This window comes from Caenorhabditis elegans, chromosome III, assembly GCF_000002985.6.
Source record: "Caenorhabditis elegans chromosome III".
NCBI lineage: Eukaryota > Metazoa > Nematoda > Chromadorea > Rhabditida > Rhabditidae > Caenorhabditis > Caenorhabditis elegans.
The window spans coordinates 12,582,470-12,608,596 of NC_003281.10; the positions used below are offsets into that span (position 1 = coordinate 12,582,470).

Consider the following 26,127-nt stretch of genomic DNA (forward strand, 5'->3'; position numbering starts at 1 on the left):
CAAATATTGGGAATACGTGAGATATCTTTAGTTTACCGAATTACTCTTGGTACATGACTATTTTGAATACATTTTTATTTTTGGAGGAGTGCAGGTTTTCAAGGGTAAGATATTTTATTTGAAAGCTTCTAACAATTAGTTAGATCAAAATTAATTTAAGTTTTTTTTTAAATCAATTATTTTTTGGAAAGATGTAAATATCAACCTTAATTCTAAGTAGTAAATTCTGTTTCTTGAAAAAAAGGAAAAATTTTCCAATTTTATGCGCAACTGCAATCAGGCAGAAAAATAACTAACATATTTTAAAAAATTTTTTTAAATTTACAATAATTAGTTTTTTGTGTTCGGAAACTTTTTAATTTTAAATAAGTTTAATTATTTCTCAGGCAAAGGCCAATAATCAATATTTTATACCAATTTAGGTATGATTAATTACATGAAACAATATAACTAGACTTTTTAATTAAAAAAACGAAATTTGGAATTTTTTAAATCATAGTATATTCTAAGTTAATTATTTGAAAAGCTTGAGAAATAGTCAAATAATTAGACAAAATTTAAATGTTTTTAGAGCTAGAAAAAAATAACTTTTTGGAATAAAAAAATTAATTTCAAGTTTTATACACATAGTTGTTTCAAAATTGAAGTTTCAAATTATTTTTAGGCCAAACATTCGAAAAAAATTCTAAACAATTTTTCAAATTTTTTCCAAGTTTTCTGATAAAAATTCTGGATATTTTTAGGTTGTTGTGCCTAATTTTCCACACTAAAAAAGTGAGCGTTTTTCAAAGTTAAAATGTTTCAAAAGTGTTTTGGAAATTTAAAAATTTTAAATTAAAAATTATTTTTTAGGCCAAACAGTTTGAAATTGCTGCTAAATCCCTTAAGTTTTAACTAATTTTCAAATTTTTTGGGACAATATTTCTAGGTAGCTATGCCTGTTTTCGTAGGAAAATATTCTAGGCACCAATCATTACAAGCTTTTTCTAGACAAACCCATAAATGAAAAGTGCAAAAACAAAACAAAACAAACTTTCAAAGATCAAAAAGTATTAGCCTACTTCTTCTTCTTCCAGAGAGCCCCATGGCATCTCATGATTCTTTGGCCTAAAACCAAGAGATACATTGGAGAGATGAAGAGATTTAGACAATGAGGCAAAGTGCCAACGATCAGACATAGTGTGTGTGTGTCTGCGTCTCTGACCAGTAAGAGAGACAGGCACGTGTGGTCCAGGAGGAAAGAGAGAAGGGGAATCACAGAGAGAGACACAGACGGATAAGATGAACGTCCTGACGGTGAATTGTCGTAAACATTCTCTTCTTTTTTTTTGGTTTTTTCTTCCTTCCCATCTGCAAATAAACCCCCCCAACTGCCTAACTCTTCATGTCTGGGCATCGCGAGTTTAGGGTTTATTTTTTTCAATGGAACAGATCAAATTTGGAAAGAGTACACACATGGGATGTAAATCAGGGCAACAAAAATTGAAATTTGTGAAAAAAAAACAACAAAAAAAAGTAAAATTATTTTGAGCTTTTATTATAGAAAAAAAGAACATTTTGCTGGAAGATTTTTGTAAAATATGAAAATGTTTAAAGTATAGAAAAGGGATCAATTTTTGTTAAAAATAAAAAAGTATGCGCCTTTAAAGAGTACTGTAATTTCCATTGATTTCGCTTAGTTTTTCTCACGATTAGTTTATAAAAATTTTTAATTTAAATATTTGCGTTTTTAATTAATCAATATAGTTTCGATAAAAACTATGCAAATTAATTCAAATTCGGTGAAAAATCTGCAGCAACAAAAGTTTAAAACTACAGTACTTTTTAAAGGCGCACACCTTTTTGGCTTTAACAAAAATTTGTCGTGCCAAGACCGGCTATCGTATACTTTTCGTTAAAAATCGCAAAACTTCGCGTTTGGGTCATATAATATCAGGGGTCAAATTCGGCAAATCGGCAAATTGCTGGTTTCCCTATTTGCCAATTCACCGATAATTTTAATTCCGACAATTTGCCGGAAATTTCAATTCCGGCAAATTGGCGATTTACCGGAAATTTCAATTCCGGCAATTTGCCGACTTGCCGGAAATTTCAATTCCGGCAATATGTCGATTTACCAAAATTTTCAATTCCGGCAATATGTCAATTTACCAAAAATTTCAATTCCGGCAATTTGCAAATTTACCGGAAGTTTCAGTTCCAGCATTTTGCCTATTTGCCAGAAATTTTCAATTCCGGCAATTTGCCGATTTACCTGAAATTTCAATTACGGCAATTTTCCGGTTTGCCGGAAATTTTCAATTCGGGCAATTTGCCTTTTTGCCGGAAATTTCAATTCCGGCAATTTTCCGATTTGCCGGAAATTTTAATTCCGACAATTTGCCGATTTGCCGAAAATTTCAATTCCGGCAATTTGCCGATTTGCCGGAAAACATGTTTTGCCGCCCACCCCTGGTTCAGATAACAACTACAATTGAGAAAAATTTTTTTAAATTTACAATATTTGTGACAAGTATAACAATAATCTAAATATAAGTTTCCAAAATTAAGAAAAAAATACAGAAAAATTTACGGAATTTATTTTTTTTTCAAAAAAAGTGTTTGCAAGTGAGTATACCATATGACACAATGATGAGTGTATGAGTAAATAGTTCCACTTTTTTTTGGATTTTTCTAATTTGCCGAAAAATATAGTTTATCTAGAATAGTTCAAGCTAGAATATTGAACCTGTAGTATTGGAATTTAAATAAAAGAAAATGACCCATAGTAATACAATATAAGATTTCAAAATTCTAAAAAAAATATTTCTAGAATTTCAAAAAAATGTTTTCATGGGCTTCTGGCCTTCCTCATTGATTTTTTCGCGCTCCATTGTCAATCGCCTGCCGGACAACGCGTGGGAGAGTTGTGTACTCCACTAGGAAAAATAAATTTAGTTTTACAAGCCGCGACGCGACACTCAACGCGCCGTAAATCTACCCTGGCCGAGCCAAAATGGCCTAGTTCGGCAAACTCTTTCATTTCAATTTATGAGGGAAGCCAGAACATGTTTTCTGTCTATTTTCTGCCATTTAAAATCAAATTTGAAATTTTAAAAAAATTTTAAAGCGTCTCGAAATATAATCGATTAATGCACTATTTACATAAGCCAGATGAAAAAAAATTGCAAAAATGCAAATTTTCTTTCTGAAAAAAAAAACATTGTTGTTTTCACCCATACAATTGTTCACTAGAGCGCACTTTTCTACTTCCGGAAACCTTGGAACTCTTGCATTTCTTGTTAGGATGCACTTTGTGTTTTTCAGCGAGAAAATAGATTTTTAGATTTTCTGTGCAAAGAATTTCAATTTAGGGGCATTTTGTAAGGGATCTAAAAATATCTGTGGCGCTGTAGGCACATTTTTAGGCGCCAGCCTACGTGCCTACTTAACTTCTAAAATTATGCAAATTGAGAAAAAACCACAAACGAACAACGAAAAAATCGCGAAAAACTTTTGAAAAATTTGTTTTCTCAAATTTGGCTCAATTCCTTGAGTTCCTCTAAAATGAGAACTGCGACCAATCAGCGATTCGCTCCGCCCATTCTTCAACCAATCAGATGGCGTAGGCGGAGTTCAAAGATGCTGATTGGTCGGGGAGTTATCATTTTGGAGGGTATTCAGGGGCAAATTGCCGGAATTGAAATTTCCGGCAAATCGGCAAATCGGAAAATTGCCGGAATTAAAAATTTCCGATAAATCGGCATTTTTGCCGGAATTGAAATTTCCGATAAATCGGCAAATCGATGAAATGCCGGAATTGAAATTTCCGGCAAATCGGAAAATTGCCGGAATTGAAATTTCCGATAAATCGGCAAATCGGCAATTTGCCGGAATTGAAATTTCCGGTAAATAGGCAAATCGGAAAATTGCCGGAATTGAAACTTCCGGTAAATCGGCAAGTTGCCGGAATTGAAATTTCCGATAAATCGGCATTTTTGCCGGAATTGAAATTTCCGATAAATCGGCAAATCGATAAAATGCCGGAATTGAAATTTCCGATAAATCGGCAAATCGGCAATTTGCCGGAATTGAAATTTCCGGTAAATAGGCAAATCGGAAAATTGCCGGAATTGAAATTTCCGGTAAATCGGCAAATCGGAAAATTGCCGGAATTGAAATTTCCGATAAATCGGCAAATCGGCAATTTGCCGGAATTGAAATTTCCGGTAAATAGGCAAATCGGAAAATTGCCGGAATTGAAATTTCCGGTAAATCGGCAAGTTGCCGGAATTGAAATTTCCGATAAATCGGCATTTTTGCCGGAATTGAAATTTCCGATAAATCGGCAAATCGATAAAATGCCGGAATTGAAATTTCCGGCAAATCGGAAAATTGCCGGAATTGAAATTTCCGGTAAATAGGCAAATCGGAAAATTGCCGGAATTTAAAATTTCTGGCAAATCGGCAAACTGCCGGAATTTTGGCAAAGTGTGGTGTTGCACATTTTTTTTTGCAAATTTCAGAATTTCAATTTAAAAAAACGAAAAAAAATTTCAACAAGGCACAGTTTTAAGTGTTTTCATCTTATAAAAAACCCCTCTAAAAATTTCCGGCAAACCGGCAATTGGCCAAAAATGCGTTTCCCTGACTATTTTGGTTTTTTAAGCAGAATAAAAAACTAACTTTCTCTGTGAAAATGCCATTTGTGTCATCATTAGCGGCATTAAAAGTGATGGAGGCTGGGGTCTATCTGAAAAAGTTTTCTGATTTAAAAAATAAATTATAAATTTTTTGAAACAAACCATTTCGACTACTTCTACTACTTGTACACGGATCGTCTGGATGTGATGAAACAATGATTGATGGCAAGTCGAGTTGCATCTGAAATGGATTCAAATTTACTTTTAGGAATTTTAGGATAGGAAAATGAAAAATTTTAGGAATGATATTGGGATAAAACTTGATTTTTTATAGTTAGTCCTTCAAAATTTTGAGTACAGACAAAAGGAAATCCGGGAAACTAAAGATTGTATTTTTTTATTTGTTACCAAAAAAATCAGTAAATTGCAATTTTTTTGAATTTCTGTTCGAAAAAAATTGTTCACACAATAAAGAAATCAAGGGTGGGCAAACGATTTTTTTCTGGCAAATCAGCAAAATGCCGGAATTAAAAATTTCGGGTAAATCGGCAAAATGCCGGAATTGAAATTTCCGGCAAATCGGCAAATTTTCAAATTGCCGGAATTAAAAATTTCCAGCAAATCGGAACATCACCAAATTGCTGGAATTGAAAATTTCCAGAAAATCGGCAAATTGCCGGAATTGAAATTTTTGGCAAATAGGCAAATAGGCAAATTGCCGGAATCGAAATTTCCGGCAAATCGACAAATTTGCAATTTCCCTAATTAATTAAAAGCTATTTTAAGTTGAGTTATTTTTATCAAAAAAAAATTAGAAAATTGCAATTTTTCGGTTTTTTTTTTCAATCAGAAAACTAAAAATTAATCAAAAGCTATTTGGACTTTAGTGAGAAAAATTTCAGAAAAATTAAAAGCTTAATATTTTAGTTCAACAAAAATTGTTTCCTTTTTTCAAAAAAAAAGATCATACATATAAAAGAATGTAGGAATGGAGGAATGCAAAATGTCAGTGAGCCAGAAAAAAAAGGGAATCAAAGAAAATGGAGAAAAAGTCAGTAAGAAAAGGAAAAAGAGAGGGGGGGGGGGAAATAACCAAGTTAATTATATCCTTTTTCCTCTTTCTCTCTCTCTTTTTTATTCCAATTGCAACAAAATATTCGTGTTTTATTGCAATTTTATAAGGTTTCCGTTTTATTTTGTCTATAATTAAGATGAATATGGCATAGGCACGTAGGTAAGGAAGGTAGGCAGACAGGCTTGATTTAGGCTTGTAGCTAAGCATATATGTAGCTATGAATACAAGCGGTTGGCACGCAGGTAGGTAAGCGGAAGGCATAATGTAGGCACCTAGGTAGGCATACATATGCGGTGGGAGCGTAGGTAGGTAGACAGGCATGATTTAGGCACGTTCGTAGGCAGGTAGGCATGATTTAGGCTTGTTGGTATGCATACATAAAGACATGCTTTTGGAACGCAGGATGGTAGGTAAGCAGGCATAATGTAGGCACGCAAGTATGCGTATGAAGACATATGATATTCACGTAGGTAGGCAGGAAGGCATGATGTAGGCTTGTAGGTACACATACATGTAGCTATGAAGACAAGCGGTTGGCACGCAGATAGGCAGGCAAGTATGATTTAGACACGTTGAAAGGCAGGCAGGAATGATTTAGGCACGTTCGTAGGCAGGTAGGCATGATTTAGGCACGTCGGTAGGCATATGAAAACATGCGGTAGGCATGTTGGTAGGAAGGCAGGCATGATTTAGGATTGTAGGTACGCATACATGTAGCTACGAAAACCAACGGTTGGTACGTAGAGCGGCATATGAACACATGTGTTAGGCTCGTAGGTAACTAGTCAGGAAGTCATAGTGTAGGCACGTAGGTAGCCATATGAACACATGTCGTAGGCGCGTAGGTAGGTAGACAGGAAGGCAAATTTAGGCATGCAGGTAGGCATACATGTTTACACGCGGTAAGCAGATATGAACAAGCATGACTTTAGCCGTACATACATGTTCAAACCTACATGCTTGTTCATGTTTTCCCGCCTAATCGCCTATTTATTTGCCTGCCTACCTACCTACATGCCTCGGTGCCTGCCTGCCTGCCTACATGCCTTCTTCTACCTACGTTAATCCATCATTTTCAAAAAATTGCCAAAATTGCGTGCTCTGTGAAGTGTGAAAAATTGGAGTGCGTTAGAAAAGAGAAAAGAGAGAGAGTGCGGGGGACACAAAATTTCAGATATTTCTAGACATTGTCACATGAAATTCATGGTTGTTTACGTCTCTGTCGATGACGAAAAGACAATTCGAAGAATTAAAATTAAAATTCTAATAATTTAAAATTCATTGCACAACTTTCATTTGGAACTTCTTGTGTTCTCAAAAGCTTGTACATACGAAAATTATTTCCAAAAATTTTACTTAAACTGCAAAACCAATCCCAGCCGTTGATTGGTTCGAGAGTAGGCGGAGCAAAGCGCTGATTGGTCAATCGTATTTTTTCGCGACTGGATAATACGTGTTTCTGAATAAATGTGCCTAGAAGAACATTTTGAAGGAAAACTAAAACGTATAATTTTAAAACTTGAAATCTGAAAATTGTACCCTATCTATAATTTTGGCTTGTTGCACTGAACTTGAACTATACAAAAATTTATGAAATCAATCTAAAATTCACAGATTTCTGGCTTCGCTCATAAATTCAAATGGAAGAGTTTGCCGAACTAGGCCAGGCCAAATCTGGGGTAGATTTACGGCGCGTTACGTGTCGCGTCGCGGCTCGATTTTAGTTGTAAAACTGAATGTATTTGTCCGTGTGGAGTACACGACTTTTCCGCGCGTTGTCCAGCTTATCAATGGAGCGCGAAAAATTCAATAAGGAAGACCAAAACCCCGTGAAATTTTGCAAAAAAAAGCTCGAAAATCAAATAATGGTGTTTAGCAAAATTTTTGAAAAAAAAAGTAGCTCCGACCAATCAGCGACGTGTGCCACGCCCCTTGCGCTGATTGGTTGGCGCTGGTTAATTGAAATTTCAAACTTAGTTTTTAATTTTGGTTTTTGCGTGAGAAGAAGTTCAAAACTTTAGAGTGATATTCCAATCGAAACACTCAGAAAAATCACGGGGTTCTGGCCTTCCTCATTGAATTTTTCGCGCTCCATTGACAATCGCCTGCCGGATATGGGAAAGTCGTGTACTCCACACGGACAAATACATTAAGTTTTACAATCGAGCCGCGACGCGACACGCAACGCGCCGTAAATCTACCCCAAATATGGCCGAGCCAAAATGGCCTAACTCTTCCATTTCAATTTATGAGGAAAGCCAAAAATCCGTGAAAAATATAATTTTGAAATAGAAAATTTAAAAAAAAAAAGCGCCCGCCAATCAGCGACGTTGGCCACGCCCCTTGTTTGTTGATGATTGGCAATGTTGTAACGATTTGAAGTCAATTTTTTGATTCGATTTTTTCAAAAAAAAAAAGGATTTCAGATTTTCAGAGTGATTTTTCAGAGAAAATAGAAAAAATAACAACATGAACATTTCTCAAATAGCCTCATTTTCTCATTCTTAGTCGTCTCTTGGATCCCATCAAAAAACTCTAAAAACAAAGCAAAAAAAAAAGAAAAAAAACGGAAGATTGTGATCAATTGGTGGAGCACCAAATGGAGCACATACACATGTGTGTGCTTCAAAAAACAACTCTTTACATTCAATGTGTCCAAAAAGAATTTGGAAGGGTGTTTTTTTTTCTCATTTATCCTCTTCACATATAGGGAGAGAGATAGGAGAAGCTGAAAATAACAGAAGCAGATATTTTTTCTCGGAATTTGTAGTTTGTGCACTTGCGGAAAGAATATTGAAAAATTTTTTTGAAGTTCGGAATTTTTTAAAATTAAATTTTGCAATGAAATTTCAGAATAAAGTTTCAAAAAAAAAGCTCCAAAAATTTGAAAATTTTCATAGTTCAAAATAACCGACTGAAATTTTTGTTTAATTCGAAAAATGGAAAATCAAGAATTTTTGCTTTGTTTTACTTTTTTATTGGAGTAAAAATCGAAAAACAATTAGAAAAAATATTTCTAAAAATATTTGTTAATTTTAGGCACGGGGTCCTGGCCTTCCTCATTTAATTTTTCGCGCTCCATTGACAATCGCCCGCCGGACATGGGAAAGTCGTGCACTCCACACGGACAAATACATTTAGTTTTACAATCGAGCCGCGACGCGACACGCAACGCGCCGTAAATCTACCCCAGATATGGCCGAGCCAAAATGGCCTAGTTCGGCAAAAAACCCTTCCATTTCAATTTATGAGAGAAACCAGAAATCCGTGCTTAGGTGTCGATAAACCAGAATTTCAGTTTTTTTTAAATTATTTTTTTTGTATTTTTTTAATGAAAATTTTACTTTTTAGCTAAGAATTCTTTTAAATCTTCAGAAACATCAAAAATATTTGAATCTCTCGGAAAAAATTGTTTGCTCAGAAAATTTGAATTTCCCGCCAAATTGTTTTTCTATAAAAAATTTGAATTTCCCGCTGAAATTTTTCTACAAAAATTTGAATTTCCCGCCAAAATTGTTTTCTCAAAAAAATTTGAATTTCACGCCACAATTGTTTTCTCAGAAAATTTGAATTTCCCGCCAAAACTGTTTTCTCAGAAAATTTGAATTTCACGCCAAAATTGTTTTCTCAAAAAAATTTGAATTTCCCGCAGAAATTTTTCTATAAAAATTTGAGTTTCCCGCCAAAAATGTTTGTTCAGAAAATTTTAATTTCCCACCAAAATTGGTTTCTCGGAAAATTTGAATTTCCCGCCAAAATTTTCTGAAAAAAATTTGAATTTCCCGCTAAAATGTTTCTCAGAAAATTTAAATTACCCGCTAAAATTTTCTCAAAAAGTTGAATTTCTTGCCAAAATTGGTTAATCCGAAAATTCGAATTTCCCGCCAAACAAAGCTGACTAAATTTTTTTAAAAATTTCCCATTTTTACAGTAAAAAACCTTTAAAAATGTACTAAGTTTTAATGAGAAAAATTTGAAAATTTATCAAAATCTAATAGCAACGCTCGGAATTTAATGACATTTTTCCTATAAAATTCCAACAATTAAAAAATTGCCAATTATTCGATTTTCAAAAAAAAATTACAAGTTTCTTTTCATATAAAAATATCCGAAACATTATCAAAAAAATAAAAGTAAAAGTGAACTTATGAGGGTTTCCAGCAAAAATCTACGAAGCAAATAAGAGGATTTATGAGAGAAGTGTCCAGAAATAGAAAATTAAGAAGGAAGATCATAAGCGAAAGGAGCTTAAAGCACAAGTCGGTCACCAATATTTAGAAATTATAAAATTTTTGGATTTAATTTTATGATACTTGAAACTATCCAAAAATATATATAAAAGATAGCAAAAAGTTCCGAAAAATCTGTCCTAAAAAGCGTATTCTGACCTATTTCAAATATTCTGAATTTTTTTAGTTGAAAAAAAAACACATTCTTATAATAATAAATTCTACGTCTTGTAAAATATGTAAAATAAATGATAAATGAAGCCAATAATTATGTGTTTCTCTTCCTAGACTTTTACATTGTTCACGTTTTATGAGATGTTTAATCGGCTTATAAATAGTTCGTAAGAAAAACATTTTCATGGTTTGGTAAACTTCAAATTTTATAGAAAACCGTTTAATGCAGTGTAAAACTTAAATTTTTAATTTCTAAATTAAATAGTAATTTATATTTTCCTATATTGTTATGTGGAGTTTTATTTCGTTGAATGAAAGGCTAAAAATTAGGAAGCTTAAAAATTTGCAAAAAAAAAAGAAGCAGGAGAAAATGCAAGCTATCTGCTTAGCATTCTGAGGCATAACTAATAAAATATCTTCTAATGAATTTCTAAATGTTATTATTCATTCCTCTCTTTTTTTTCTACCTCAAGACACCATACACGTCAGAATATATGTACTTTTATGTTCTAAATATAAAAACAATATTTCATAAATAGATCAGAGCTCGATAAACTTTGAAATAGGATTTTAATGATTATTACATGATCATTTTTCAAAACTTAACCAGTGGAGATTTTAGATACCAGAAAAACAAATCAAATATCATTTTCGAACACACTTCGAAAACTTTTTTTTTAGCTTTTTGAAAATTTTCAGATTTCAAAAACAATTTCAGACTACAAACCTGGCGTTTTTAAAACGCTTAAAAGTAAAATCAGATTGTCTTTAAACAAACACAAATCTGAAATTATCAAATAATATATTTTTTTTAACTGCACTGAAAAAAATCAGAAAATTCAGAACACATTATTTAAAAAGTTAATGTATGTTTTGTCATAAGGCGCGGATTGAGGCGAGAGGCAGGCGAAGGCCGCCTTAAGGTCAGGCAGGCAGGCGTTTTAAGCCCTACTTTTCCTTGTTAAATATCAACTTAATTGATCGAATTTTTAAGTAAGTAAGCTGAAACAAAAGCAACTAATACATATACACGCATTAAATCGAAATCGAGAAAAGAGAATGAAAAATTATAGAGGCATGTAATGATGGGCTTCATTTGAAATTCGACTCGAAGCCTTCGTCTTATGTGCTTGAATTAGTGTTATTAATGTTTTCTTGGCAATGGAGAGAAATGGGGAAAAGAACAATTGGTATTCTGGCTCATTGAGCACAAAGAGCATTGAATTTAGTTTTTGGCGAAATTTTTTTTTTTTAGAAAGATTTAGAATGTTCCAAAAATTTCTTAAATTTTCCAGAAGATCATTCCAGAAATTTTTCGAAATTTCTAAAAAGTTCTAAATGATTCCTAAATTTTCTGGACCTTTCTAAAAAATTCTAGAACATTTCAGAATTTTATCGCATTTTCCAGAATGTTCTCGATCTTCCTAGAACTTTTTTCAATTTTCTACAAAGTTCTGGAACATTCCAAATTTTTCTTGAATATTCCAGAATGTTCTAGACGCTTCTAGAATTTTCTTGAATTTTCCAGGAAGTTCTAGATCAAAGCCAAAGCCTAACACCTAAGCCTAAGCCTAATTCTAAGCCTAAGCCTAAGTCAAAGCCTAAAATAAAGCCTAACGCCTAAGCCTAATTCTAAACCCTCTTAAAAAGTTACAAGAAGGTTTTTCCTTGCGCTTGGAGCGCAAAAGAAAAGAAAAAGAGCTATTTAGACTTAGGGTGCCCAACTGGAATAAAATATAGGAAATCCTTATGACACACTTAAGCCTAAGGGCCCGAAAAAAAAACTAGGATGCCCAACTGGAATAAAATATTGGAAATCCTTATGACACACCGGCGGAATGGCGCGGCTTAAGCCTAAATAGCCACTTTTATCAAAATACATTTGAGCGAGGCGGCTGTAAACTATTCGTTCTTTAGCAAAAATAAAAAAAAAACTTTATTTAAATTTAAAAATAAATATCATATGTTATCAGACCTTAGAATATCACGCCTTAATTTAGTAATCATTTTTACTTCATAAATGTGAGAGAAAGAAAAATGGATTAATCATCGGAATTAAATATCATCAGAGTGATTATATTCATCAAATGTCTCACTTTATTGGAGGATTAATTTGGTTGATATAAAATTCCTATTTCATGTAAAGAAAGGTTCGAATTCTGTACCTATGAATGCTGTCGATATTTGAATTCCTATCTTATGGGAAGAAGGCCTTTCTTGTGGGAAAAACGGAGTTATAAAAAAATATACGCAGGTACAGAATTTGAACTTTTCTTCCCATGAGATGGGAATTTGAATATTGGCATTCAATAACTTCACTAAGAAAAAAAATCTCCAAAGGTTGATCGCAAATATGTAGAGATTGCTCGCATCCCTTCAAATATTACAAAATTTTCAAGTTTCTTAGAAATAATCTTCATTTAGATTACTGAAAAATATCCACAGATTACTTTTGAGTTGCCTGAGAAGTCAAAGTAAAACGCAAGACGAGCTCAAATGTATTTTGATAAAAGTGGCTATTTAGGCTTAAGCCGCGCCATACCGCCGGTGTGTCATAAGGATTTCCAATATTTTATTCCAGTTGGGCATCCTAGTATGTTTTTCGGGCCTTTAGGCTTAAGTGTGTCATAGGTACAGAATTCGAACCTTTCTTTACATGAGATAGGAATTTTATATCAACCAAATTAACCCTCCAGTAGAGTGGGACCTTTGATGAATATAATCACTCTGATGATATTTAATTCCGATGATTAATCCATTTTTCTTTCTCTCACATTTATGAAGTAAAAATGATTACTAAATTAAGGCGTGATATTCTAAGGTGTGATAACATATGATATTTATTTTTAAATTTAAATAAAGTTTTTTTTTTAATTTTTGCTAAAGAACGAATAGTTTACAGCCGCCTCGCTCAAATGTATTTTGATAAAAGTGGCTATTTAGGCTTAAGCCGCGCCATACCGCCGGTGTGTCATAAGGATTTCCTATATTTTATTCCAGTTGGGCACCCTAAGTCTAAATAGCTCTTTTTCTTTTCTTTTGCGCTCCAAGCGCAAGGAAAAACCTTCTTGTAACTTTTTAAGAGGGTTTCATATATTTTATTAAAATCGGGGCGAAGCCCTGATTTTAATAAAATATATGAAAAATCTCTACATAGCGTCAGTGGGGGAGCGTTAGCTAAGCCAAAAAAAAAAAAAAGCCAAAACCAAAGCCTAAGCCAAAGCACAAGCCTAAGCCCAAACCTAAGCTTTAGTCAAAGCCTGAAATCAAGCCTAAGCCTAATTCTAAGCCAAAGCCTAATCCTAATATTAAGCCTGTTCGTAAAACTAGGCCTGTTCTCGGTGAGACAACTACCCAATATTTTTCAATGTCATCAAGCTTGAAATCCGCTGGCTGGAATTAATTTGCAGAGGAATAGGCTTCACGCATTTTAATTCATTTATTGTGTTGAAATCTCTACATGAATATCTAGTAAACTCGGTTGGAACCCGTTCGGACCGGTATTTTGAAAATAAAGGGGGGGGGGGAGGTGGGAAAATTACAGCAAAATCTTGAACATTTGAATCTAGAGAAATTTAGAAAATATCGTCCATTTCCGGTAATTCTTCCAATGCTGATCGAGATTTGGGCGCATCCTTCTCATGAACTCTTTTGATGTGCTTCCTCAATTCTGATGGAACCGGATAGGATTTGTGGCAAATTGTGCATTCAAAGCGATTGGATTGTGAATGAACACGAGCCTTGTGTGTTGACAAAGCGGTGACCGTTGTGAATCGTTTTCCGCATTCAATGCAAGCATATGGATGCTTGGGCTGAAAATTTTAAATTTTAATTCATTAATTTTAAATTTTCATTCATTAAAGGTGGAGTAGCGACAGTGGGGAAATTGCTTTAAAACATGCCTATGGGGTCACAATGACCGAATATCATGATAAAAAAAATTCAAAAAAAAAATTAAAAATTTTATATGATTTTTTGAAAATTGAAAAAAAATCTCGAATTGCATCAATTTCCCATTTAAACTTCCCGCCAAGTGATTTTATCGATGGAGCGCGCTTGCTCGTTTTTATTTTAATTTATTGTTATTTTTTCTTATTTTTCGCCGATTTTTCATGTTTTCAGTGTATTTTTATGAGAAATTTGAAGAAAAAGCCAAAATAATGCAAATTCTCGATTAAAAATCAACTTTACAAGCGTAAATCTGTGAAATCAAATACTACTGGCTCCAAATCGTTTAAAAGTGGTACTTCTTCGTTTTTACGCTTGCAAAGTTGATTTTTAATCGAGAATTTGCATTATTTTGACTTTTTCTTCAAATTTCTCATAAAATTACACTGAAAACATGAAAAATCGGCGAAAAATAAGAAAAAATAACAATAAATTAAAATAAAAACGAGCAAGCGCGCTCCATCGATAAAATCACTTGGCGGGAGGTTTAAATGGGAATTTGATGCAATTCGAGATTTTTTCAATTTTCAAAAAATAATATAAAATCTAGAATTTTTTATCATGATATTCGGTCATTGTGGTACCATAGTCGTGTTTTAAAGCAATTTCCCCACTGAGCGTAGTCCACCTTTAAATTCTTATCCTTACCGATTCAGCGCTAATGTATCTCACAGCCGTGACATTTGGATCGTTCTTGGCATCTGGATGTTTTCTACCAACATGCCGGAGCATTGATTGTCGGCTCGCGAAGCTCTCTCCACACACTTGACACGATTTATCCCTATAGGAGACTGGGCTTGTGATTGGCCCAGGCTGACAGCTTGAGAATGATGCATAACTGACGGTGGAAAGAGCTGGGCTTGACGGCAAACTTTGTACTTTCAGAATCTTCGATACTCGCTGTTTTTCAATAATTTTCTCCCTATTCTTGCAGTACCATTCGTGAGTTTTGACAGATGTTGATGGGAATAGCTCCTTGCAAATCGAGCACGGCGCCTTCCATACTTCAAGTTCATCCGCATCCTCTTGATGATGCCGGATTATGTGACTTTGCAACGATTTTTCAGATTGAAAGACCAGTGAGCAGTTGTCGCATTGGATTTCCTTGAGATGGAGGGCCATATGAGCATCAAGGTTCTTCTTGCGCTTATAAGCTTTTCCGCACAGCTTACAACGATGCTTTAATCTAGACAAATCATGCACTTGATCAGTGTGAATCTGGAGAGCTTCAGCGTTCGGGAATGCTTTCGAGCACATAACGCAAGTGAAAATCGATCCAGCAGTGTGTGGCTTCAACAGAGAATCTTCCAGCTGTTGCTTTTGCTCGACTTTCCATTGTGATTGGCTCATTCGGATAAGCGATTGAAGTTCCTGGAATAAAAAGTTTCAGTTGCAAATTAAAAAAAAATAATCTTACCTTCGCCTTCTGCTCAAGCTTCTCATCTCCAGAATCGTTTAGCCTGCGCTCGATCCTTTCTTGGAGGTCTTGATAAGCGTCTTTCCGTTCGTAAGGATACTTGATTTGGACATCTTCCTCTTCCTCGTCTTCGGATTCAACTTCTTCAGCTACCTCGGGAACTCTTCGGTCTTCCGGCTCAAATTCCAATTCTTCAATGAGTTTTTGGAATTCATTGACATTTTTGTTCTTCTGAAAATAAAAAAATAAGTAAAATTGGTCGGCGGTAGTGAGAAGACCTCAGCATAAAGCATCTGAGTAGGTTTAATTTTCCCAAGTTTGAGTTTAGTTTTTTTGGTTGGTTTAATTGGTTTAATTACATTTTTGTTCGAGGATAAACATTGTCACTGACACACCCAATGGCTTCGAATAGTGTTTGCCGAAAAAACACAAGATTTGATCGAAAAAAAAGCCATTTTTAAAGAAATTTGACATTTTTTAATAAAGGATAACCGTTGAAAAGTTGTTAGCGTCCGCTTCAGAATTTGACGATGATGAGCAGCTTGTCACAGGAGTTAAATCAGCGTACGACATTGGATAATCGTAAATCTCCATTAAAAATGAAGAAATAGCGCAGAAAATTGACGAAACTGGTTGTGTGTTCACTTCGAAAATCGATGAGCGCGTGACGAAAGAGGGGGGAGACGCGTCGCGGTCGTGCGACGCGTGCAGCAATGCTTCGGTGTTTGCGGACTTGCTTACCGTATACCTGGAGAAAATTGCGATTTAAAAAAAAAATTTTACATAGTTTTTCTAGTAAAAAAAGGAAGAAAAAATGGATCTGTGCATTAATCCTTTAAATTTTCGTCCAAATATTTGATATAATTAAAAGAAAAACTCAAAATTTCTCTGAAAACCGCATATAATTTTGAAGAAACTATTACCATTAACTTTTTTTGCGCGCCGATACCCATCTGAAAAATATTGTGCACCTTTAAAAACACATTTTTAGACTGGAGAAAGAAAAAAATTCGATTTTTTTAAAACTGTTTTTGGAGAAAAAACCAAATTTTTTGAAACTACAGTACTCCTTAAAGGCGCATACCTTTTTCCGCATTTAACAAAAACAATTTTCGTGTCGAGACCCCCGGGGACCTTAGTTTTGGACTACAGTAATCTCAAAGTCCTATTCAATTGGATTGGAAAAACGAAAGGGAACAAAGAATTCTTCTTTTTTCACTTTTTCGACCTTTCTTCTCTGCGTCTCTCCGATATTCACACTATTTTTTATTTCAAAAAAGTATTGCACTTTTCATGGCCACCCACTATCTTTTTGGCGCCCAGGTGGCCTTGGGAGGGAAATTTTTTTTTTTTTTTAATTTTTCGAAAAATTTGAATTTTTATGTCTGTTTGCTTGTGTGTGTGCGTGTGTGTGTCTATAAAATGCAACAAAAATGTAGGTTCTTTTGATTTTTATGATTTTTTTGTCATTTTTTTTTTGAAATTCTTCAAGTTTTTTTTTTTTGTTTTTGCTGGTTTGTTGCTGGAAAAATGGGATATTCCAATCACAGGTATAGGGGATAGAAAAAAAGAGAAACAGAGAAAATGGGGGACAAAAAGAGAGAGGATTACCGCGTGCAGAGAGGTCGTTTGTGTGGTTTTTTGAATTTTTGTTGGAAAAATCTTTTAAAAAAATAATAGTAGGAGATTTCGAGAGAGAGAGAGAGAGCAAGTTTATTTATACAACAGTACTAATATTGAGGGGAAAATGGGAAAAAATTTTGATTTCGGGGGAATTTTTTGTTGAAAAAATCCAAAAAATCCAAAAATCCACACACAAAAAACCTCCCCGAACACAAAAATTACACCAAACAGTGGGGGGTGGGGAAAAAAAAAGACGACCTCGTAATTGTTAATGAGGGAAATAAAAATAGTTTCGAAGATCATTAAGAAGAGACTGAGAGAGAGAGTGGGATTGGGCGGCGGCGGGCGTTTCGCGGGACGAAAAATGAATCCCGCACGATGAAAAAAAAAAAATGAAAAAAAAAGGAAAAAGATAAAATAGGATATTTCAACTGTGAAAAAAAACAATAGAAAATGATGATGGGATGAGATTTTTCACAGCTCAAAAGCTTGAAACCCACAGAAAAAAAACAACGAATGGAGGGGAGGGGGGAATCATTTTTAAAAATATATATTACAGATATAAATGTGTACGTATATTATATTAAAAATGATTTTTTTTTAGAGAATAAAATACTACAGAAAACACGGCTCAAGTGAGAGTACCGAGATGATGAGACACATATTATTGGGTGGGTGGTTGCAATATTAAAGAATCGCAGATTTTTCCAGCGAATCTGATTATTCGGTCGGGGATTAGGCAGCGGACAGAGTGGGGGTGTAAATACATTGAAATATTTGAGAATCATGGGAGAGAGAGAGAGAGAGAGAGATATGCACAAAACAATGAATGACCATCAAAAAATCTCAGGAGGATTGAAAATTGGCGATGAGCAGCAGTAGCAGCAGTAGCAGAAGCAGCAGCAGAGAGTTCAAATTATAGACCGATTGTCGACGGCATCATGAACTTTTTCCGTTCCAGCAGTGTTACCGTTGACATCGAACTGAAAAAAAAATACGCGTTTTGAGAAATGTGCATTTTTTTTGTTCTTTTTCGGATATACTCCTCTGACAAAAAATAAAATTTCCTGAGCAAAGTAAAACTCCTACGTATTCTTGCATAGAAATTAAGGATCTTAAAGATTCTTGCTACTCAGAATTTTCTGAAAATTTCAATTTTTTAAAAAGAAAACTCAGAATTTTCTGAAAAATTCAATTTTTTAAAAATAAAACTTGCTCGAAATCAAATTCTCAACAAATTTTAATTTCAACAGTTTTTCAAAAACCGTGTAAAACTTTTCAAATTTGCTCTCAAAAATCAAAAAAAAAAAAAGCAAAGAAAAACTAACGAACTCTTTGATGGAATGATCTCGTGCTCCTCTAGCCGGCGATGGTTGTTGATCATCATCATCATCCACGCCATTCATCAATTTTTCCTTGAAAGCGACAGCTACCGCGTTGGCAACAACAACTGCATGCTGTTCTTGTGGCGTATAGCCACCCCATTCGGTTGATGAATTCGATTCTGATGGTGATCCACTCGGCTCTCTCCAATCATCTGAGTCCGACACCGTTCCGCACATCTGCAAAAAAGAAAATAGGAAAATGGGAATTTATTCGACTTTTTTCAAGATTTTTCAAGACAAGTTTAAAAAAAAATTCAAAATTGCTATAAAGGTGGTGTCTGTCGAATTTTTTAAAATTACTTTATTAGACTCAAAATTGTCTGAAAACACCGAATTTCATGATGAAACTTCTTAAAAACTTCTCAAAAAAAAGTTATGATGGCTCAAAAAATGGCCTAAAATAGTTAAAATTGGAAATTTGACTTGTCGCAGCGGCTGGAAACTAACTTTTTTAAAACCACAGTCAAATTTTGGGTATAAATGTCAATTATCTTGCGTTTTCAACTCGATTTAGGTAGTTTAAAGTCAATGGACGGCGAGAAAATGGACGGCTTTTAATTTTTTAACCAAATCTTGCCGTCCATCGACTTGAAAATACCAAAAATCGAGTTGAAAACGCAAAATAATTAAATTTTATACTCAAAATTTGACGGTGATTTCAAAAAAAAAAATTGTTTCCAGCCGTTGCGACAAGTCAAATTTCAAATTTTAACAAATTTTAGGTCATTTTTTGAGCCGTCATAACTTTTTTTTGAGAAGTTTCCAAGAAGTTTCATTATAAAATTCGGTGTTTTCAGACAATTTTGAGTCTTATAAAGCAATAAAAAAAATTCGACAACACCAAGTTTAATGACAGAATACCGTCCCAATATAGCGAATATAACTGTTAAAAAAATTAAAAAATGTTTCTAAATTTTTTAAAATGATTTTTTATATATTTTTGCAAAATAAAAAATAAAAAGGGCCAAATTATTTTTGAACTCCCGCGCAAAAAATTTGAAGCATAATTTGTCAATATTCCAGACATTTTTAATTTATTAAATGTTAAATTCAGGAATGACACAGAAACGCGGAAAAAATCGCGAGAAAATGAAAAATCCAACTTAAAAAAAAAACGGGATTTTTCAATTTTGACTAATTTCCATTCAAAATGAGAGCTCCCTGGCCAATCAGAGTTCTCATTTTGGAGGGAATTCGCATTTTTAAGAATCGTATTTTTAAAAGTGGGATTTTTTCCTTCTTTTTCGAGTATTTAAAAAAAAAGCCTCACTACCTTTGCCGGAACCGGCGTCGGTTCCGCTCTGTCCGCTCTTCCGTTTCCCGAAAGCGGCGGCGAAAGTTCTTGCAGCGGCGGTTTCAGTTTTACCACTCCACCACCACCACCACCACCATTCATTTGATGCCGAACTTTTTGCTGGTGATGCTGCTGCTGCTGGTGCTGATGCACACCCACGACAGTCTGATGTTCATCTACATCCATATCATCATCATCATCTTCTTCATCCTCGTTCTTATCATTTCCATTCATTCCATCGTCTTTTGATGATGATACAGTTATTTGAGCTTCATCAACTTGATCATCAACCTCCATCCGTTCAACTTCACTATCATCCGATTCTGTGTGTGTTTTGGTACTTCCATTCGTCGTGGTTTCGGTAAATTCTGCAATTAAATAATTAAAATAGGCCCAAAATAATCTATTTTCCCAGGTAAATCGTTCAAAATCTCACTTTCAGACGTTGTTTCCCGCTTTTTCAGCTCATCATCCACCTCTGTATCTCTCCACGATGATTGTTGGCATCTTGAAGTCCATTCCCGTTCAGTTTCATCATCGTTGAATGCGAACCGATTACTGCGAGCGAAATACAGAGATTTCGGGCTTAGATCATCGGTTTCTTCTTCGGTACCAAGCGAACTGTTTCGAGCACGGAAGGTTCTGGAAGAAAAATATAGTTTGCATATTAAAGGCGCAAGGATTTATTGGTATTGGTCTTAGCGCGAAGAAAAAAGTTTATGGCAGCTTTCTCTGAGGCCCCACGAAAAGGGGATCTGCGAAAAGGAGAGCTGGCACTGTGCCAAACGCACAAAACGCTTTTTTATTCTCATTCAACGCACGACGTTTTTTTGTATTTTCACGCTAAACAGCGCGCGATGCGTAATAACGGAGTGTGGTTATAACAAAGTCGTGCGTTGAATAAGAATAAAAAGCGTTTTGTGCGTTTGGCACAGTGCCAGCCCCCCCCCCCCCTTTTTTGTTCTGCTCCCCTTTTCGTGGGGCCTCGCTATCTCTGTGATTTTGTGGTTTTTCCTCGCATTTCCAATTGAAAAAAAAACGGGTTTTAAATAATTTTAACCTGAAATTTCGCTAAAAACGAAGAAATTCCATTAAAAATGCACAAAAAAGACTGGAAGCCCCAACAAAACAGAATGCAGCTCAGAACAGAATTTACCAAAACAGAATGCAGTGGGCGGAGCCAATTCGCAACCACCGCATGCTTATTTCGCAAGTCTCGCACGTTTTTTCCTTGATATTGTTGCATTGTTTCAAGAGAAAAAAAAAACGTGCGAGGCATGCGAAATAAGCATGCGGTGGTTGCGAATTGGCTCCGCCTACTGCATCCTGTTTTGGTAAATCCTGTTCTGAGCTGCATTCGGTTTCGGTGGTGCCTCCAGTCTTTTTTGCATTTGTAATGAAATTTCCTCGTTTTTAGCGAAATTTCAGGTGAAAATTATTTAAAACCCGTTTTTTTTTCAATTGAAAATGCGAGGAAAAACCACAAAATCACAGAAAAAGCTGCGAAAAAATCCAAAAGCTTTCTCTGTGATTTTGTGGTTTTTCCTCGCATTTCCAATTGAAAAAAAAACGGGTTTTAAATAATTTTAACCTGAAATTTCGCTAAAAAACAAAGAAATTTCATTAAGAATGCGAAAAAGACTGGAGGCACCACCGAAAGGAGAACAGGAGAACCTAAAACTACGCCCATTTTTCCGTGCCGCGCGCAAATTTTTGCAGAAATTGCTGCAATTTTTCGTTTTACAAACGAAACAACGAAGCTCCGAAATAACACATTCAGAGCTTCGTTGTTTCGTTTGTAAAACGAAAAATTGCAGCAAATTCTGCAAAAATTTTCGCCGCCCGGCACGGAAAAATGGGCGTGGTTTTGGGTTCTCCTGTTCTCCATTCGGTGGTGCCTCCAGTCTTTTTTTTTGTTGCATTTTTTAATGAAATTTCTTGGTTTTTAGCGAAATTTCAGGTTAAAATTATTTAAAACCCGTTTTTTAATTGAAAATACGAGAAAAAATACCACAAAATTACAGAAAAAGCAGCGAAAAAAACCAAAATCTCGTGAAATTAAGATTCTTATTCAAAAATCTCACCTTGAACTATCCGCGACACAATACTCGGCCCATGGATCTGTCGAAGTGCGTTCGTCGTTGTCGTCTCGATTGCGAGGCATCCGATCGAATACAACTCGCCCACCTCGTCCCATTCGTCGGCGTACAAAGCCAAGAGATCGAGAAACTGAATCCTGTGAATCCCGAACAAAAGTTTCAAAGAACTTCATGTTCGACGGCACCATATCCGTTGATTTTGACGATGATGATGAAGCCACTGCTGCTTGAGTCTGTACTGGAGGTACTGTAGCAGGCGCTGTAGGCACATTGTAAACGGTGAGAGCCGCGCGATAAACACATCCTCTCCTCCGCTTGAACGCAAATCGCCCATTCGCCAACGACTCTCGAACTGGCTTCGTTGTAACCGTCGGAACATTTCCACTGTGTTGTCCAAAGAGCGACGGCGGCCGATTCCAACTTTCTGCATTCTTTTTAAGCCAGGCTTTCGATATTAAATCCTTATCAGCAATCTTTCGTCTCGGCTTCTTCCTCTTCTTCACTTCATCTGATCCGTTGATTTCTGCCAGTGGTGGTTTCACGACTTCCAACGTTGCTGCTGCTCGAATCTTTTCGGTGATCTCATTGAACGAACTCGGAGAACCACCAAAATCTGACATCTCCATTCGTTTCGCTAAAATCTCCGATTCCATATCAATCAACGCGAGCTTCTGCTTTTCTCGTCGGGCAGTCATATCGAAGAGCTGTTGAGCTTTCGACATGTCATGTACCAACTTGAGAATCTTCTCATACGAATCTTCATCGTTTTTCCGATTCTTTCGAGTCTGCATTTTCTCGGCACGTCGACGGAATGCAACGTACGGATTGATAACACCTTGTCCATCCTGTAAAATGAATTTTTAATTGAAAATTCTAATTTTTGCGTATAGAAAATGAGTGAATTTCGTAATGAAACTTGCCAAAAGCATTCCAAAAATTTTTTTATAGCGGTTCAAAACTTCGAAACAAATACACTGATTTTAGCTAAAAACTTGAATTTTGGTCATTTGCCCGTGTCACATCTGTCCAAAATCGACTTTTTATGGAATTATCATCCTTTATTGCACATTTGGCTAGTTTATCTCATTTAATTTTGTTGATTAATAAGGTACATTTAAAGCCGGTAACCAGCCAAAAACTATCAAAATTGGTCACTTATGGGGTTATTCAAGTAGTGTCGGAAAATTAAAAAGTGTAGAAAAATTATGATAGTTTTTGGTTGGTTACCTATTGGCTTTAAATGTACCTTAGTAATCAACGAAATTAAATGAGATAAACTAGCCAAATGTGCAATAAAGGATGATAATTCCAAAAAAAGTCGATTTCGGACAGATGTGACACGGACAAATGACCAAAATTCAAGTTTTTAGCTAAAATCAGTGTAAATTTTCCGAAATTTTGAACCGCCATAAAAAACTTTAAAAGTTTTAGAGAAGTTTCATCACGAAATTCGTTCAAAATAGTCAAATTCTTACCTTCCGACATTCTGTCCTGACTCTCGGAATTAATCCACCGACTCCAACACAACCAGACGTCGTCGCAGCCGATGTTCGCTTCGACAGCCAATATTCGTATATTTCGTACACGATTGATGAGTCCAGTGCTGCAATTAAACGATATTTTTGGGGGGGGGGGGTTTCAATGGAAATTTCGTCAACTTACATTTATGCAAATTAATCACCGAATCTTCGCTCGCGATCTGTGTCTCCGATGAATGGCTCTCCACTGTGTCGAATATCTTTTCCAAAACGCGCGGGTCAATGTGAGTGTGATCTGATAGCCATGCTTCATCTTCTGTGTCGTAGTCATACTCGGGTTCGTCTCGTTCGAGTGCTTGCCAGGCTGAAAATAAATCACATTTTCATAGAAAATTCCGGTTTTTCTCCTTTTTTCGCAAAAACTGTTCAGAAAAAAGGGAGGTAACTAAACAAATATATCGTCATCAAATTCTGATCCTTTTCAAATGATAACTGATAAGAAACGCAGAAAAATGTACTTTCTCACTTCAAAACAGAGAAGTGTAGTTAAAAAAAGAAAAAATTTGATCAGGGAACAATATTTCGCAATTTGTTTTCTTATTTTTCTGGGAGTATGGGGGTGAAAGTTCATTTTTGATGCATTAAAGATACCGAAATCTGGGAAATATTTTTGATTGACTCAAAATTTTCCTCTGATTCCGAATTTCAACGTGAAAAAAGTCGAAAAAATATACCTGATTTTATATTTAAGCTTGAAATCACGAATTTCCGCGCCCAAAAAAATCGCATTGGAGCGCGCTTGCATCGTTTGATTTGTTTCGTTTTTCAAAATTTATTTTCGCCGAATTCAATTTTTTAAACCAGTTTCATTCATTTTGGCAGAAAAAAACTCGACAAAAATGAATGAAACAAGCGAAAATAAATTTTAAAAAAGACGAAGAAAATCAAACGATGCAAGCGCGCTCCAAAAAGAACACACAAACACAAAGCTTGAATATAAAATCAGGGAATTTTTTTTTGAATTTGTCACATCGAAATTCGGAATCAGGCGAAAATTTGGAACCAATCAACAAACATTTTTGAAGGTTTTAGCCAGGAAGTCTGAAAAATCAAGTTATTTTCTTTCGAATTCAGAGAGGAATTTGAAAAAATAATAAATACAAGAAAACCCAAGCGGAAATTAATTTCAAAAAACCGGAAATTAAATTATTTTCGCCGAAATTTTGGTTAAAAAAACTCACCATGAACTTTGATATACTTTGAACGGTGCATTTTATTCTTGTTGTGATAAGTGGAGTGATAGCGTTGATCTTCGACTCGGTCGACTTTTGGAGTTGGAATGACATGGTTCAGCTGAATACCCGATGTACTGGCTTGCTGGGCAGCAATCGCTTCTTGCAGGTGTTTTTCCTGGAAATTTAAAATTTAAAATTTAAATAATCATTTAAAATCATTATTTCTGTTTAATTTTTTTTTCAAATTTGCATTATTATTCCTGGTGCTAGACTCCTGGAATTTTATTTAGAATCCAATAAATTTGCAAAAATTTTGAGAAAAAATACCCCACAGGGCATGTCTTGGAAGAAGAACAAACAAATGACGTCACCAGGGGTCAAGAGGGTGGGAAAAACTAGAAGATTGACGGAAAAAGGTGTAATAAGTCGGCATAATTGGGAAATTGTGTCAAAATTTGGACAGAAGAAGGTTGTTAGCACTCAGAGAACACTTTCTGTGATAGAAAAAGTCGTTTTTAACGGAATTTATTACTTTTTAAATGCTTTTTCTCGAGATTTCGCCTTCATCTCAGGCTTAGCAAAATGATTTTTTAAAGCCAAAAATTAAAATAGAATTAAAATATTAAAAAAAAACATTTTGCGGGTAGGACAAAACATTTTAAGTTAGTTAATTGAGCTGACTTTGAGAAAATAAAATCTAAATTGGAAATAAATTCAAAGTATGAAGTTTCCGTCGAAAAATAACGATTTTTTCATAATAAGAGTTATGTATAACTGCTTAAACTGATTTTTTTTATGATTTAAGAGTTGTAATAAAGGCCCACCGGCGGCTAAAAGAGAAAAGAGAAAAATCAAAAATCAAAAATCAAAACTTAAAATTAAATAGAATAGGATGAATTAAGAGAATTGTTAAGTTTAAAAGTGTAAAAAAGAAATAAAAAATGAAAATAACTATAAAAGCGATCCAGAAAGGCAAAGACAAAAATAGTGACGTCATCAGGGATCAAAAATTTGAAAATTCTTCAAAGTAGTCGGAAAACGGAATTAAAACATGATTCGGATAGAAAAAAGCACCAGGAATTCGAAAAAAGACATTAAAACTCGAAAAATTTCAAAATGGAGCAGTAATCCATAATCCACCAAAAACCAACCTGTTCTTCTTCTTTTTCCATGCCAGACGGCATTTGTGTCACCGCCCGGTTTCCAACACTGCATTCTGATAGGTCCGGAAGTTCGTGGCCCCAGTATACAGTCATAGACCGGTTCGAGTCGAGCGCCCGGGCTCGAAACGCCTTCGAAGTAGTGGCCATCTTTCTGTACTCCCACGTTGTAACTACGGTTAAGAAGAGCGGCGAGGACGCCGCACGTGTTGAATCGCCACGGACTTTGCGATGAATTCATCCGCCGATGACGGCGAGCATAAAAATCAAAAATGAAATGAGCTGAGCACTGTGTTTTAAGCAGTACTTTTTGAGTCTTTTTGTGTGTTTGGGGGGGGTTAGCAGTGGAATACAACAGAAGGCCCTACACTCAGGCCAACTATCGACT

At 35.1% G+C, this 26,127-nt stretch overlaps 2 protein-coding genes and 1 non-coding gene across 4 annotated transcripts; all 3 read right to left on the reverse strand.

Annotated features, from left to right (window-relative positions):
- Nucleotides 1–13,524: 13,524 nt before the first annotated feature.
- On the reverse strand, nt 13,525–17,260 carry gldi-8 (C2H2-type domain-containing protein). Of its 2 annotated transcripts, NM_067239.4 has the most exons (4): nt 15,958–16,215; nt 15,466–15,696; nt 14,697–15,419; nt 13,525–13,912 (listed from the first exon to the last, which is right to left on the reverse strand). In NM_067239.4, the coding sequence occupies exons 1-4, from the start codon at nt 16,057–16,059 to the stop codon at nt 13,676–13,678; spliced, it is 1,293 nt and encodes a 430-aa protein (NP_499640.1). In that variant the 5' UTR covers nt 16,060–16,215; the 3' UTR covers nt 13,525–13,675. The 2 variants fall into 2 exon arrangements, with proteins under 2 accessions (NP_499640.1, NP_001379274.1); NM_001392218.1 differs by having other exon boundaries at nt 15,466–17,260.
- epc-1 (Enhancer of polycomb-like protein) lies at nt 17,161–25,998 on the reverse strand. The gene is made up of 9 exons (NM_001383013.2): nt 25,731–25,998; nt 24,586–24,754; nt 23,529–23,708; nt 23,342–23,469; nt 21,852–22,711; nt 20,204–20,409; nt 19,747–20,135; nt 18,421–18,650; nt 17,161–18,071 (listed from the first exon to the last, which is right to left on the reverse strand). Exons 1-9 carry the CDS (start codon nt 25,887–25,889, stop codon nt 18,005–18,007), a joined length of 2,388 nt encoding a protein of 795 aa, NP_001370109.1. The 5' UTR covers nt 25,890–25,998; the 3' UTR covers nt 17,161–18,004.
- Nucleotides 25,999–26,075: 77 nt separating this feature from the next.
- Nucleotides 26,076–26,127, reverse strand: Y111B2A.34. Its single transcript, NR_101865.1, has one exon. It is a non-coding gene; the product is annotated as an Unclassified non-coding RNA Y111B2A.34 (non-coding RNA).